Genomic DNA, 14033 nt, shown 5'->3' with positions numbered 1-14033 from the left:
ACCATGTTTAGGATGTTTAAACATGGTTAAAGCATCTTTTTTAATCCGTCTGTTAAAGGGAAAGCACATTGTTATGTCTTTGGTTGTCGCAGGTGTGGGTGTCCCTGGACTTTACCAAGGAGGAATTGTACCAGGAACTGGTTTGTTTTCACTCTCAGGAAATATTTACCACAATCCATGAGATTTTTATTCTGAGATCGTCATGTTTATATGTCTGTTTTCTTTCCTGCAGGGTTTGGTGGCCGTGGAGTTCTGCCTGGGGTCGCTACTGGAACAAACCTAAATCCCAAATCAAGTGAGGTTAAGATTTTGACTATGTGTTGAGTGATTTTGAATTTTGAAACATGCTGCAATGTGAAACATAGTCTTTACAAAATCAACACGATTCAAAATCAAATTAAATGTAAAGCATCTTCAGCTTTTGGGAAAAGTAATTGCATATAACCATAAGAATATCTGATTTCTTTATACAGTTGGAGGACAACAGGGAGGCCAAGTCCCAGGTTGATTTTAAATATGTGTATTTATATTATTATCAAGTTGTTTATATTTTGATGTCAGAATTAAAGTTCTCCTTCCGTCTCTGTCTCAGGAACCAGAGGGTTTGGTGGGCCAATGCAGCCCGGTGTATTTCATGGTTACCCCCTCAAATCTCCCAAAGCACAAGGTGCTTTTAGATGCTCCTTTAAAATGAAATGTTTAGTTTGTTGTTTACTTGATGTGTAATATTTTCAATGTTGAGTTTGTTCATATTAAGGAGTAAAATGGAAAAATACTAAAAGAGTTGAATAATTATTTATGTTTTGCGCCACACATTGCTGACTTTGAGTCATGAAGTTTATATTTTGTCCTCTAGGGGGCTATGGTGCTAAGCCTGGAGGTGGCAAAGTTCCCTATGGTAAAAATATATAAGTTTACACAGACTTGATGTCAGATGAAAAGCAGCCATTAATGATGCGTCGCACGACGATCATAACAATCTACGATCTAGGTTACGGGGGTTATGGCGTTGGTGGAGCTGGACTTCCAGGAGGAAAAGCTGGTCCTGGATCAAAACCTGGCTATCCTGTCGGAACTGGTAAATATTTCAGGAAATTATGAGAGAAATATTTCTCTGAAGGTGGACAGAACTACAAAATATCTCTTTCTCTTTGTTTTCTGTAGGAGTGGGGCCTGGAGGCATCTTACCTTCTCAATCTAAAGCTGCTAAATATGGTAGGATTTCCTGCTTATCATGTTTCAGATTCGTCTTGTCCTTAAAGCAAACAAAAAATATGAACAACTGAAGCATCTGTTTGTCTCTTCAGGTGCTGGCGTCGGAGGCGTCGGTGGTGTTAGAGGCGTCGGTGGCGTCGGAGGCGTTGGTGGACTATATCCAGGGCAGGTGCCAGGAGGTATTAACATGTAGCAGTTGGAATAAATACCAAATGATCTTCCTACTCTTTGTGCAAACTCTGATTCATAAAAGCTTAAATGTTAAAATAGTAGATGACAAGACCAGACATGAGGTTCTTCAGCTCATATGACACCATTCCTGATGTTTCCATGTATGTTGTACCAAAATGCACAAGGTAAAGTTTGTGCAACATGAAGTCCTGTCACGTGTTATTAGATGTATTTGGGTTGCTTACATTGGTTGCACCATGTTTTGTATAGTGCTTGTGTATTGGGATGAAAGGTGTAAAATTCTAAGACTTGTACTATATAAGGACGCGGTGCGGTTTATTTTTTCCATGTTTACACTTTAGCCAACCATCTGCGTATGAAAGTTCAAAACCTTATCAACCTTTTTCCCCTTCAAAAGGTGAATTATTAATTCGTATCAGAATTAATTTGATTCTTTATCGGTGCAGACAGTGTCATACTACAGTATGAAAGTGAAGGCAATGTTATGGTTTGAGACTTTGCTGTGATATGCGAGTAGCACCGTGTTGCGATACGGTAATGGTTTTCTTTTTGTTATACCTCCATCTCAACATTGTTACCTTCCACAGTATGACGGTGCTGTGGGTATTGCACATTTGTGCCACTGGTACAGCATTTATACAAGCACCACTTGGACATCAGAGAGATAACCCAATAATAATGTCACTTATTCTTTGGCTGTTCTGTGTAGATGCTCTTTCTTCACTGATGAAGATTCCCCCCATGCATTTCAGCATTCCTAAAGCTCGAAGAGTCTGTATTCTGCTAAATTAAGCCAGTAATGAATTATTTGGCTATCTGGAGTCAGAGTTTGTAGCAATGTAAACTTAAGTTTACACTTCACTCATCTCCACGTCTTATTCACAGGATATGGACCTGGGTCCAAGGCTGCTAAATATGGTGAGAACTCTCAGCTGTCTTTCTTATTTGGTGAATTAAAATGAATGAAAATTCTCCCTCTTTGTTTTATTGACATGTAATTAATTATATTGGCAAAAATATAATTTACTAATCAAATATTGTGCCATGCACAGTGAATTTTAAAAATATTATGCTGAAATTAGGTTTTTCCACAACTGTTTCCTGTACCAGAGACCAAGGATGATTATCAAAGCTGTAGGAAATGATAAAGATGCCGAGTATGGAGGCACATTTAATGTACCAGTTGTTATCGGTCCTCTCTTGATAATCAGTCTGACGGAGAAAAGGGAGCCATCTTACTACTTGCTTTACAGAAAGCAATTAAATGTACATATTACAAGAGTTTGCACATAATTTTAATTATTTTACCTAACTTCATTTTAGGACAAGTTGGTAGATATTTTTTTATAACTGGAAGGAGAGGATTTATTCAATGCATGCCGACATTCAGCCATTCTAGGAAAGACCAGACAAGAATGAATTCATTTCTAAAAGCTTTCTAAGTTCTAAACTTGCAAACCAAGATAAATATGTCTAAATACACAGTTTCTAGTAACAGCATCTGGATCATTAATATTATAATAATATGGTTTAATAATGTTAGGAGCACAATCAGTAAAATGAAATGTTCTTCTTAGTTCACTTTTATGTTAAAACTAAGGACTTCTGCAAATCTTTTTTGCAGAAACTATGAAAAGTCTAAATAAAGTCATAATTCAGAGTGTCCATATTGTTACAAGGGGTACCAGGAGGAGTACCAGGAGGAGTACCAGGAGGAGTACCAGGAGGAGTACCAGGAGGAGTACCAGGAGGAGTACCGGGAGGAGTACCGGGAGGAGTACCGGGAGGAGTACCGGGAGGAGTACCGGGAGGAGTACCGGGAGGTGCACCAATTGGAGTACCAGGGGGAGGTGGATACCTCCAACCAGGAAAAGCTGCCAAATATGGTAATTTGTTATAATATAGTAATTTAAAACCTTGGGCTTCAGGAGGTTGAGGTATTGAAGGAGGATGAGTTTAGGTCTCTGAGGTCAAACATCCAAGGCAACAATCAGTACAAATGTGAAATATGTTAGATTTGAATCCCAGCTGGAATACTCTGGGTGTGTCCGCTCATTCATCTTTGGAGGCACCAACATCCAGTTCTACTTGTTTATTCAAGAATATCTACAATCAGTTTTCATAGTTTTGCTTCAATCTCAGAGCCAAATATTGCCCACTAATTTATTTATTGCAAATGAAATATAAATCTGTAACATCTGTTGAACTGAAATGCATGCAGCCTGTATTCCTCTGCTGATTAAAGATCAGGTCTGAAACAGTTCTGAGCTAATTCTCTTCAGTTTTTAGGAAATGCTTTACTTGATTTTGTTTTTTCACTTTGTTAAATATGAAGCAGCGTTCTTTAATCACAGAAAGTATGTTGCTTTCACCAGAAAACGGCTCTGTGAACATTTTGTTTTCAGAAAAAAAAATCAAACTGTTGATCTATTCATGCCTCACTCTCAACCTGACGGCTTTGTTTTTATTCTAAAGTTTGAAGATGGCCCGTTTTACTCGGCTCTGAAAACAACTGAATGTTGTGGGTTCACTGCACCAGAAAAAGGCCTAATCAAAGCCCACACCGGATCCTGTAATAAATGTTAGTTTTGTTTGGACTGTTCAGCCAATGAAAATAATTTTTTTAGACATTTATTAATATTTTAAACAACCTCCACCAGTTAGGTTTGAAAAAACTTAGAGCAGAGTTAGCATTTTGGCCACATAATTGATATATTTCAATATCGGTCTCTTTGTGCAACTGAAAAAGTGCGAACATATAAATGTCTGAGCTTAGTTCTATGTACATCTTGAATGCAATGTCTGCTTCTTGCACATCTTACTTTACAATAATTAAAGTTGCTTAATTTTACCTTTCAACTAATCATTTTAATCTGCAAATAAAAAGTTGTCAAATAGTCAATGGTGTTATTTTTACAGGCCCATTCTTAGATAAGCGTGAACATGACTTCCTACAGCCATTAGTGAATATATCATCCTAATACACTTTTAAAAAATAATTTTAAAATACAAAACCTTTGAAAACCTTTGATACACTTGTGCTCTTTTGAAATATAAGAGCTAGATGTTTTCTGATTTCAGAAGTTTTTTAATCTACTCTTTTCAAAATAAGCAAAGCCGCTTCCTTCAGGTTTCATCCCAGAGCCAGAGTGGTTGTCTAAATTCAATAACATGACTCCCTTATCCTGCTGAGCTGTATGAGTGAGAATATATATGTGTGTGTGTGTGCGTGTGCGTGTGTGTGTGTGTGTGTGCGTGTTTGTGTGTGTGTGTGTGTGAATATATGTGTGTGCAAATGTTGTTAAAAGCCACAACATGTGCAGATAATTCATAATTCACTTTGATGGCACATTTTTAATTATGGTGATCAATTGTGTTGATAAATAAATTTGTCTGCAGGACTAGGCGGAGTCGGAGGAGTCGGAGGAGTCGGAGGAACGGGAGTGGGAGGAATAGGAGGAGTGGGAGGAATAGGAGGAGTGGGAGGTGGAGGATACTCTCCTGCATCCAAGGCTGCTAAGTACGGTAAGTGAAATAAAATAAGTTAAAATTATGACTGTAAAAAATAAATTTTTTAATTGTTTCTTTTGTGTGTTTTTCAGGTGTTGTACCAAGAGTTGGTGGAGGAGTCGGTGGTGCAGGCGTTCCTGGAACACAGTTTATACCTGGATATGGATGTAAACTAACAGATTTGTGATTTTCCTTAGCTGTAAAGCAAATCTTTTAATTTGTTAGGAGTTAGAGAAACTCAGCTCATCTTTTAATTCAACCACTTTTGTTCTGTTTCTGGTGCAGCTTTGACAGCTGGTGCCAAACCTCCAAAATACGGTGAGATCAAAGTTTCATCAAATCTCACATTAGATGCGTTCAGAAATGTTATTTGGGTAAAAAATATGAAACTGAATCTTTCATCTGTTGCGATTAACAGCTCTTCAGACAGGCCTTGGAGGAGTAGGAGTCCCTGGTGGAGCAGGACAGGTGCTACCTGGCGGTGGCTATGGTGGTACGTTAGAGATCAAGCTCAAATAAATAAAAACATAATGTGACACTTCATGTTATAAAACCTATCCTAATAAACTCAAACACCTCTGCAGGTTATGGAGGCGGTGCAGGGGTCAAACCTCCAAAGTATGGTAAGACATGATTTTTTTTATAGGTTTAGATTATTATTTAAAAAAAATAATACTAGAGTGATTCATGTTTTTCCATAATTTGGCGCTGTTCAAGGTTAGAACCAAAAGCAGTGAAAAAGGTTCAAATATAGCAAGACAATCGGTAACAAAAAAAATTTAATTGGAACTGCTGGAAAAGTTGCAGCTGAAAGAAGCAGAATAGTTTTTCACATGTATAAAGAAAACATTAAAATATGGTTGTCAGGCATTAATGCAGCTTGTTGTTTTGTTTTGTTAGTGAAATCTTCAAACCTCAGTCTCTATTCACCTCAAACAGGAGTTCCAGGAGGACTTGGAACAGGATTTGGATATGCAGGACTGGGAGGAGCAGGAGGAGCAGGAGGAGCAGGAGGAGGGCCTTTTGTCCCAGCAGGGGGACAATACTCTGCAGCAGCAAAAGCTGCCAAATATGGTAGAAATAATGAGTACACATGGAAATTTTAAATGAAATAAAACCAATTTTCACCTAACCCTAAATGCTTATATTTTCCGCTCATGACTGTAACCTTTTGATGCAGTACGGCTTGTTTCCATGAACTAGGAGTTGCAACAGGAGGTGCTGGAACAGGAGTGGGAACAGGAGGAACATTAGGAGCCCAGGGAGCCGGACAATATTCTGCAGCAGCCAAAGCAGCTAAATACGGTAAATACAGTCGAAATATAAGGTAGTGCCTCCTAAAAATATTACTTTTTTGTACATATCACTGGTTTTTGTGGTATGCACAGTTTTTCACCAAGGACTGTTTTTCAGTATTTCTAATTGCATAAACCTGTAAGAAGCACCGCTAGATAACATCTGAGTTTAACTTCAGTAATCATTATAGTTCTTTGTAGTAGTTATACTTGTTAAACTTTACAGATTTTGTCATTTAAGGGAAGTTTTAGTTCACTTATAGTACCTGCTCATGATTAATTCTGCTGTTATTTGCTCCTCTGAGTCAGGAGTCACAGGTGGTGCTGGGACAGGACTGGGAACAGGAGGACTGGGAACAGGAGGACTGGGAACAGGAGCACTGGGAACAGGAGGACTGGGAACAGGAGTACAAGGAGGTGGACAGTACTCTGCTGCTGCAAAAGCTGCTAAATATGGTATAAATAATGAGCACGCATGATCAATCTCAAGAAGATAGTTAGGGTATAACATTCATTATCAAATTTAATGTTTCCTGGGGCACTTATGGCATTGTGGAGGATTTCCAGTCTGGCTGCAATGAAGCAGTACTGTAAGAGTTTTTAATGATATTTGTTTAGGAAATTACTCAGAGATTTCTGATTTTTGTACTTTTAAATCTCATGTAGTATTTGACACTGTGGACCATTGTATTTCTATCCCTCAATAGAAACACTGGATAGACCTTGTTCCCATTTGAGTGACGGGAACAAAGTTTGAATTTTTACTCTCCACCTCGGCCCCTTCTTCCTTGCAGACTTCTGCAAGGCTCAACTATTGGTCCTCCTCTTTTCTTTCTATTTTTTTATACACCTGCTCCCTTTGGGTTGTATTTTTAGAAAACATGACATTTCTTATTAAGAGACCAAAGAATTCAGAGTTTGATTTCACATTAACACCTCCCCAAACAAACTGCACTCTCTAGGCAACCGAACTAGAGTTGGATTAAAACAGACTAGATAGGGTTGGTGTGAATGCACCCTGAGATTCAAGCAGCACAGTTTTTATGCGATTATCCAGTCTGACAATAAGGCTGAAAAACGCATCACGACATAGGCATTTCATATCAGTTGATATCAATAATTATTGATCCGCTTTTTGTTTTAAATATCTTAAATTCTGTCGAACTGGTGATCTTATCTTTCCCACTTTATCCACAGTTTCTTCTCAAGCTGTTGTACTCATTTTCTCTCTTCACTCCACATCATTGATTTTTTTATTTTTAAGCAGCTGTGAACTGCTGCTGTGCAGGTTGTTGCTAGGTAACCAAGGAGCGAGTGAGTGAACCTAGCTTAGCTGACTGAGAAGTTAAGCAGCCAAAGCCTTTCCTCTGCCTACATCACCCAGAATGCTGTGCAGTTCTAAACATATTATTTACTGATATTGATCACATGTTTTTATTGATCTATAGGGCAGTCCTATATCCAGTTACACATTTGTTAGTTAAATGCAGGGAGAATAAGATGGAAACATGCTTATGTAACAGGTGGAACAGGACTGGTACCAGGAGTAGGAGGAGCAGGACTGGTACCAGGAGTAGGAGGAGGTGGACTGGTACCAGGAGTAGGAGGAGTACCAGGAGGTGGACAATACTCTGCTGCTGCAAAAGCTGCTAAATATGGTACGACTAGTACGCACAAAAATGCAAACTGTGAAAAGTCTGGGATGGTTTTTTAAAGCAACTTTAATTGAATGCAGTTATCAGTGTATCTGTGATTTTTGTACTTTTAAATCTCACTGCAGTATTTGACACTGTGGACCATTGTATGTTTTCATTTTATCTAGTTACAGATTTACTAATTAAATTCCTGTAAAATTAGTTGACTACCTATTGAATCTGGAGTTACAGGTGGTGCTGGGACAGGACTGGTACCAGGAGGAGTGGGAGGAACAGGACTGGTACCGGGAGGTGTGGGAGGAACAGGACTGGTACCGGGAGGAGTGGGAGGCACACAAGGAGGTGAGCAATACCTGCAGCTGCAAAAACTGCTTAATGTGGTACAACTAGTATGCACAAAACTGCAAATACTGAAAAGTTTGGGATATTTCTATATGAATAAGGCAAATCTGACTGACTGCAGTAATCAGTACGCATTTGTTTCCATTTTATCCAGTTACAGATTTACTATTTAAATTCCAATAAAATTAGTTAGCTGCCTATTTGTAGTTTTGAATTAGGAGTTAAAGATGGCGCTGGTATTAGCTAGTATGCTAAGAAGCTTTAGCATATTAGCTAAATATGCTAAAGCCGCTAAATATGGTCCGAGTAGTAACAGAGATTTAAAAGAAGAAGAAATACTTACTGTTAACTTTTTTGCTTAGCTATTTGTGATGGCATTTTATGAAGATTGGGACGGTTTACAGTTTAAGCCTCTCTAAAATATCAAAAAGATTGTAGATTGAATTAGTAATGGTTACTAATAGATGTGATTAAATCTATTTTAACTGACCCATTCAGTTAACACAGATTTTAACACAAAGACATCAACACCCAACCAACAGAGGCAGACTACATCTTACTAAAGGTGAAATTTCTTTATTATATGAAAATGGGTATCCATAATATTATCTGAACAGATTATTGACGTAACGTTTATCCAGATTTTCTGACTCTCTGAAGTCTAAAGAAAAAAGATTTTAATAAAGAGTACACCAATGAATCGACCAGCTGATTGGGATGAATCAGTGCATCCCAATTTTTATTTTATTTTGGCCAACCAATAAGTAACTAACTGATACATAAAACATTTCTGGGGGGAAATGTGGGATTGCACAAAGATAGGTTACAGTAAAATAGGGATATATAACATCTTTATAGAAAAGGTTGGCCAGTCAGATAAACCCTCATGGATCATATGGTTCTTTTTAGACTCTTAATCTCAGTTTAGTCCCTGAGGAGGAACCGTCAATTTGGACTAATTGACCAATGAGAAACTTACTTGGGCAAACATGACGGCTACATCAATTTAGTCACTGAAAACGGATCCAGCTATTTTATTTTTTATTTTTTGGAATATGGATTCAGAGATAGCTCTTTAAGTGTAAAAAAAAAAAAAAAAAATTTGCAAAGCTATCCTTTTAGTCATAATAACGGCATTACTCTAGCTGATTTCATATTACTGTTAAGCTATAAGAAGTTGTTAGAAGTGCCATGATGAAACACATGCAAAGTAGATTTAAGTTCACAACTGAGGAAGGCAGGCGTCACTATAAGGGAGACCTGATTGTAGTTGAAATTCAGAACTAATGAAACGGTACAGAATCTCACATACACAGAATTAAGGAAGTGTCGTTTTTGGTGACCTTTGTGCTCCGTGCATCAGGTGTCGGACCTGGTGCGACTCCGGACACGTCCGTCGGCGGCACTGCAAATGGCTCCGTACCGGCCGTGAAACCAGGTGATACTTTAAATCCAGTTTCTGTCATCACTGAAAGACGAAGTTCAAACATCATGGGATTGAAAATGATGCCTTCGTGCTTTTACAGGGAAGGAAGTAGGTGTTGGCGGAACGCCTCAGCCAGGTAGATCAAGTATTAAAACTCTGCCATGAGCATTAGCTGCACAAACTTGCACACGTAAGCTTCAGTAACTGCTGTATCCCATGACCCTTGCACATAAAACTCACACATTGTTTATACTGCTAATGCTGGCAGCTAATGACCTCCTCCAGCTCACAGGCTCCAGCTGTGGCAGTGTTAGGATCCACTTCACAGTTTCTACCTTTTCTGGCCTCTCTCATGCACTGGATGAAACTGGAACCTGTTGTCTTTTCGGCAGGGCCCACTCCTATTGCTGCACTTAATAAGGCCCCAGAGGTCCCACAGCCCAGTAAGACCTGCTGCTTGCCTTAAGCCTCTCCCCAAACTCTGCAATGTGGCTTATTTGTTTTTTCAGTAGATGTTGAATGTCTCATCCATGTTAGTATTTGTGAATGTAAATGTTTCACAGATAAGCACCACTCTCCTCCTGCACTGACAGCATGTATGGGAATGTTTTTAATGGGTTACAGATATTTATAGTCTTTCATTTATTTATTTAGAGTCTGACATGAAATCAGAACAAATCTTTTCTGTTATAGGTCACTAAGATTATTTTAAGAATTATGCCAGAATAAGAGAAACGTTTACTTTATTAAAGATAAAGAAGTCCAGTTTCAAGCTCCATTTCAACTCCCCCACTCAGCTCCTGCAGACTAGCCAGTAGCAATTAGCAAACACCTGGTGGAATTGCACTTTAGCTGAGCTCAAAATAGCAGCCATTTCTCAGTGTAACACTGGTAAAAACGTTGTTTAAGGCTTAATAGAGGAGCCATGTTGTGATGACTTCCTGAAGGTGGAGTTTCATGAAGAGCAGGAGTTTTTAAAGAGACAGAGTCCCAATTTCAAGTCGTTAAATTACAAAAGTCAAATTTTTATCAAATCATATTTGATATATGCAGCATTTTTAGAAGTAAATGTATATACTGATTCAGTGTCAGACATAGGGGAAAAAGAAAATTGTTTTTTTTATACAGAGTTTGTAAAAATCTGTGTTCAGCTGCTTATGGCCATAGCTTTGTCTAAAATTTGTCCACGTTGTCTGAAATTTTAAATGAATTGAATGCTTTCAAACTAACTTGTAAAAAGCTGGAAATTTCCTGTTTATTGCATGTTTATTGTATTAACTTGTGTTTGTGTAACATAGTTTTAATGTCTTACTTTAGTCAACTCTAAACAGAAACAGAATGCAGGTTTTAGAATCAGTGGCATTTAACTTGTCAAATAATAATAAATATTATTATTATAATTAAATTCAAAATAATTATAGACAATAATAATAAAAAAAACATTTTATTTACAAGACCCACCGTACTTATACTTTACTTGGTTGACCTAAATAAAAGTCCTCAGAATAAATAATTTTATTGCAGATGCATAATCCCACATTAAGATTTTTAGAATAATTTAACCATGAATTTGAGTTTATTCATTTAGTGCTAAAAATAAATAAATCCAATGTTAAAAGTTCCTGTTAAAGAGAAGCATAAACTTTGACAGCCCTCAGAATTCAACAATAAAACAAATTACTTAAGTTGTCTTCTGTTTTTTAAATTAAATTTAATTATTGTTTATTCACACAGATATATGCGCTCAAATCAGTCTCAAAACTTGCGCAGATGGGTGACTGATCGTTAATTTGGTGAGGCGAATAATAGAACGAAAGAAACGGGAAGAAACCTCAGAATTATATTAGCATTCACAGACAAAAGAAGCAGCAAAGCATCATTTCACATGAATTACTAAAACACTAAACTGCTTTGACCAAATGAAGAACATGCAGATTGATAAATACAAAATCAACAAAAGCAGGAGAAATGATTGCGTTAATCTGTCCCACTTATCGTAGGTATACCACTTCATTTGAAGATGTTCTGCAGACTGTGGATTTTCTGTTTTACAGTTTCATTCAGTCACTTCGATTCACTTCTCACATCATTACTGAGGCGAAGTATTTATCATAGTATGATAATTAAATGCTGATATTTAATTATTAGGGTACAAGATGTAGTAATGAGGAGGAGGGAGACTGATGTGTTTTCTCTGTTACATCTTAACGGTCTGTTTGTGTCTGCACTTTTCTTTTTGATAACTTCTCTTCATTCTTTCTCTCTAACATTTCACTTTGCTTCACTGGTTAGCTTTCAAACTGTCTACATGTTTCATTTTCAAACTCACAAAGTGGATTGTGTTCCCTTAATTTCATTTTGTTTGTCTACAGCTGTGTTGATGTGTTCTGACACTGTGGTTATTTCATCTCTGTGTTCAAGTTCAGACGAATTAATTCATTTAACCCTAAAGTTTTAAATGAGACACTGTTTGTACACTGTAAATCCTCCTACAACATGAAAGTAATTGAACTTGGACATCATTTACTCCAATCTGGTAAATGAATAGATGAAGAAGGCGTAACGTTTTAAAAAATGTGTTTTGATTAACTTTGTTGTTCTTTCTTTTTGCTCCATCTTGTGGTGGCTTCACGAAAACAGGCGGTAGGTTCAGTATATTTATTTTAATTTTTCACTTTATTATATATGACTCCACCTTTTAAAGTAAAATGTTCAACTTTGGCAGTCTCAGGTGGAATCATACAGCCTGGCGGTAAGTGCTTTTGAATGACTCACAATAGTTTGTGTGGCTGCAAGAATATTAGATGCTTTAAATGTGCAAAAAAGTTTGTATTAAATTAATAAAAGTTCCAGAATTGTTTTACTTTTAGGCAAACATTTTTTGTAAACTGTCTGCTTGTGTATTTCTGTTACAGGGTGTGCGTGTGTTTCTAATTCACCATATATTTATTTTTAACATAAAGTCATTGCTTTAACCTGACATTAGTTACATGCTTCATATTAATAATTTATTTCAACCTTGTTTTTCCATTTAGTTGGCACAACTGGTGGACAAGTTCAACCCGGTAAGTTGAGAGGTGATGTTAAATCTATGACCACCAGGGGGAGACAAAGACAGCGTTGTAACTCTTGTTTTTCAGGTGCTGGAGTCAAACCACCAAAGCCATATGTACCAGGTAAAGATGAGCTCTGCAGTTTTACTGTGGTCCATCTGGGTTATGATTATAAAGTAGAAGCAGTGTAATTCCCCTCCAGGTTTGTTAATTCATGTTATGTAGAACCGAACAATATCCACTAATCTTTTATCTGTTGATAATGAGCCAGCAGAAATATACACTAACTGTTGCAGTGTTCATGTTAAAACTTTAGTTTGAAATCATTTCAGTATCAAAACATTCTTATCAGATGATCAATACAGACTTTTAGCTATCCCTCTTTCACATGCATGGTGCATTACTCTGAGCAAGCAGGTTCTGTCTAGACAACAAATGACCCAAACTGAATCAATAAAAGCAGTTTGTGTAAAAGGAAAAGCTGCATCAGGTCTTTTTCAGCCCAATCAGACCTCCACCGGACTCAACACTCGTTAGATTTTTATTGCACATGCAGCTTTACAGTTTTAGAAATGTTTTTACTTTATTGTCTTTGTGAAATAGCTTGAATGCTAGTGTAGCAAAAAAAGAACAGTATCAAACTAGAACATTTCTGAAAAAATGTAAACTGTGCCTGCCTAAATGTGCTCATCGGTTTTGACCCACCCAGCGTTCTGATGCTAAAAATTAGCATCAATGCTAAAGTAAGCTACAATAAACTCGATAGTATGTGGAGAGTCACAAGCATGTTGAGTAACATGGATTTACTGAGGCGGTTCATTACCAGAAAAAAAAACGGTCATCTCTTAACACCAAATTAATTATTTTTTTATAAAACATAATGTCTTCTGAAAGTCTGCTTAGACACAACAAATTAAGAGTTGGTAATTTTGCAAAAGTAAAGTTCAGATGTTTACTTCATGGCTCTTGGTTACCAGGAAACTTGCTCGTCTCTTAGCAACAGATCAACAACAAATATTGTTATTGTTCAAAATCCACAAGATTTCTTCTGCTCTTTTGAAATATTACTTGTCCTCTGCTACTGAAGAATTGTGCAGTTAGTGAGTTTTCCAGAAAAGTGATTTTTTTTTTCTGTCATTGTTGGTGAAAATATTATAAAACAGACATTCAACATAAAAATCTGATTTATACTTCGTGGCAGTTTATTAGAAAAAAACCTCTCATCTCTTAACACCAAATCAATGACAAGCAATATTATTGTTTATAAAACATTAAGTTCTTTTGAAACACTGCTTATCTGCTTAGACACAAGAAATTTACAGTTAGTAAATTTTGCAAAAGTAAA

At 37.0% G+C, this 14033-nt stretch overlaps 1 protein-coding gene across 1 annotated transcript in view; it reads left to right on the top strand.

Annotated features, from left to right (window-relative positions):
- Nucleotides 1-38: 38 nt before the first annotated feature.
- LOC103132533 (elastin-like) overlaps nucleotides 39-14033 on the top strand; it is a 22713-nt gene continuing 8718 nt past the window's right edge. The window contains exons 1-27 of the mRNA XM_016667443.1: nucleotides 39-140; nucleotides 233-295; nucleotides 474-503; nucleotides 593-667; nucleotides 857-898; nucleotides 992-1078; nucleotides 1165-1215; nucleotides 1308-1394; nucleotides 2293-2325; nucleotides 3135-3293; nucleotides 4807-4932; nucleotides 5010-5084; nucleotides 5203-5235; nucleotides 5336-5410; nucleotides 5502-5540; nucleotides 5857-5991; nucleotides 6121-6222; nucleotides 6522-6668; nucleotides 7736-7870; nucleotides 8093-8209; nucleotides 9573-9647; nucleotides 9736-9771; nucleotides 10028-10078; nucleotides 12276-12278; nucleotides 12361-12387; nucleotides 12671-12700; nucleotides 12776-12811. Coding sequence (XP_016522929.1) covers nucleotides 74-140; nucleotides 233-295; nucleotides 474-503; nucleotides 593-667; nucleotides 857-898; nucleotides 992-1078; nucleotides 1165-1215; nucleotides 1308-1394; nucleotides 2293-2325; nucleotides 3135-3293; nucleotides 4807-4932; nucleotides 5010-5084; nucleotides 5203-5235; nucleotides 5336-5410; nucleotides 5502-5540; nucleotides 5857-5991; nucleotides 6121-6222; nucleotides 6522-6668; nucleotides 7736-7870; nucleotides 8093-8209; nucleotides 9573-9647; nucleotides 9736-9771; nucleotides 10028-10078; nucleotides 12276-12278; nucleotides 12361-12387; nucleotides 12671-12700; nucleotides 12776-12811 — 1936 coding nt within the window. The 5' untranslated portion in view covers nucleotides 39-73. The remainder of the gene's footprint in view (nucleotides 141-232; nucleotides 296-473; nucleotides 504-592; nucleotides 668-856; nucleotides 899-991; nucleotides 1079-1164; nucleotides 1216-1307; nucleotides 1395-2292; nucleotides 2326-3134; nucleotides 3294-4806; nucleotides 4933-5009; nucleotides 5085-5202; nucleotides 5236-5335; nucleotides 5411-5501; nucleotides 5541-5856; nucleotides 5992-6120; nucleotides 6223-6521; nucleotides 6669-7735; nucleotides 7871-8092; nucleotides 8210-9572; nucleotides 9648-9735; nucleotides 9772-10027; nucleotides 10079-12275; nucleotides 12279-12360; nucleotides 12388-12670; nucleotides 12701-12775; nucleotides 12812-14033) is intronic.

The sequence above is a fragment of the Poecilia formosa genome, unplaced genomic scaffold (genome assembly GCF_000485575.1).
Source record: "Poecilia formosa unplaced genomic scaffold, Poecilia_formosa-5.1.2 Scaffold1112, whole genome shotgun sequence".
Classification (NCBI taxonomy): Eukaryota; Metazoa; Chordata; class Actinopteri; order Cyprinodontiformes; family Poeciliidae; genus Poecilia; species Poecilia formosa.
The sequence above is the reverse complement of the archived record's forward strand: the minus strand, read 5'-3'. Positions and strand labels throughout refer to the sequence as shown.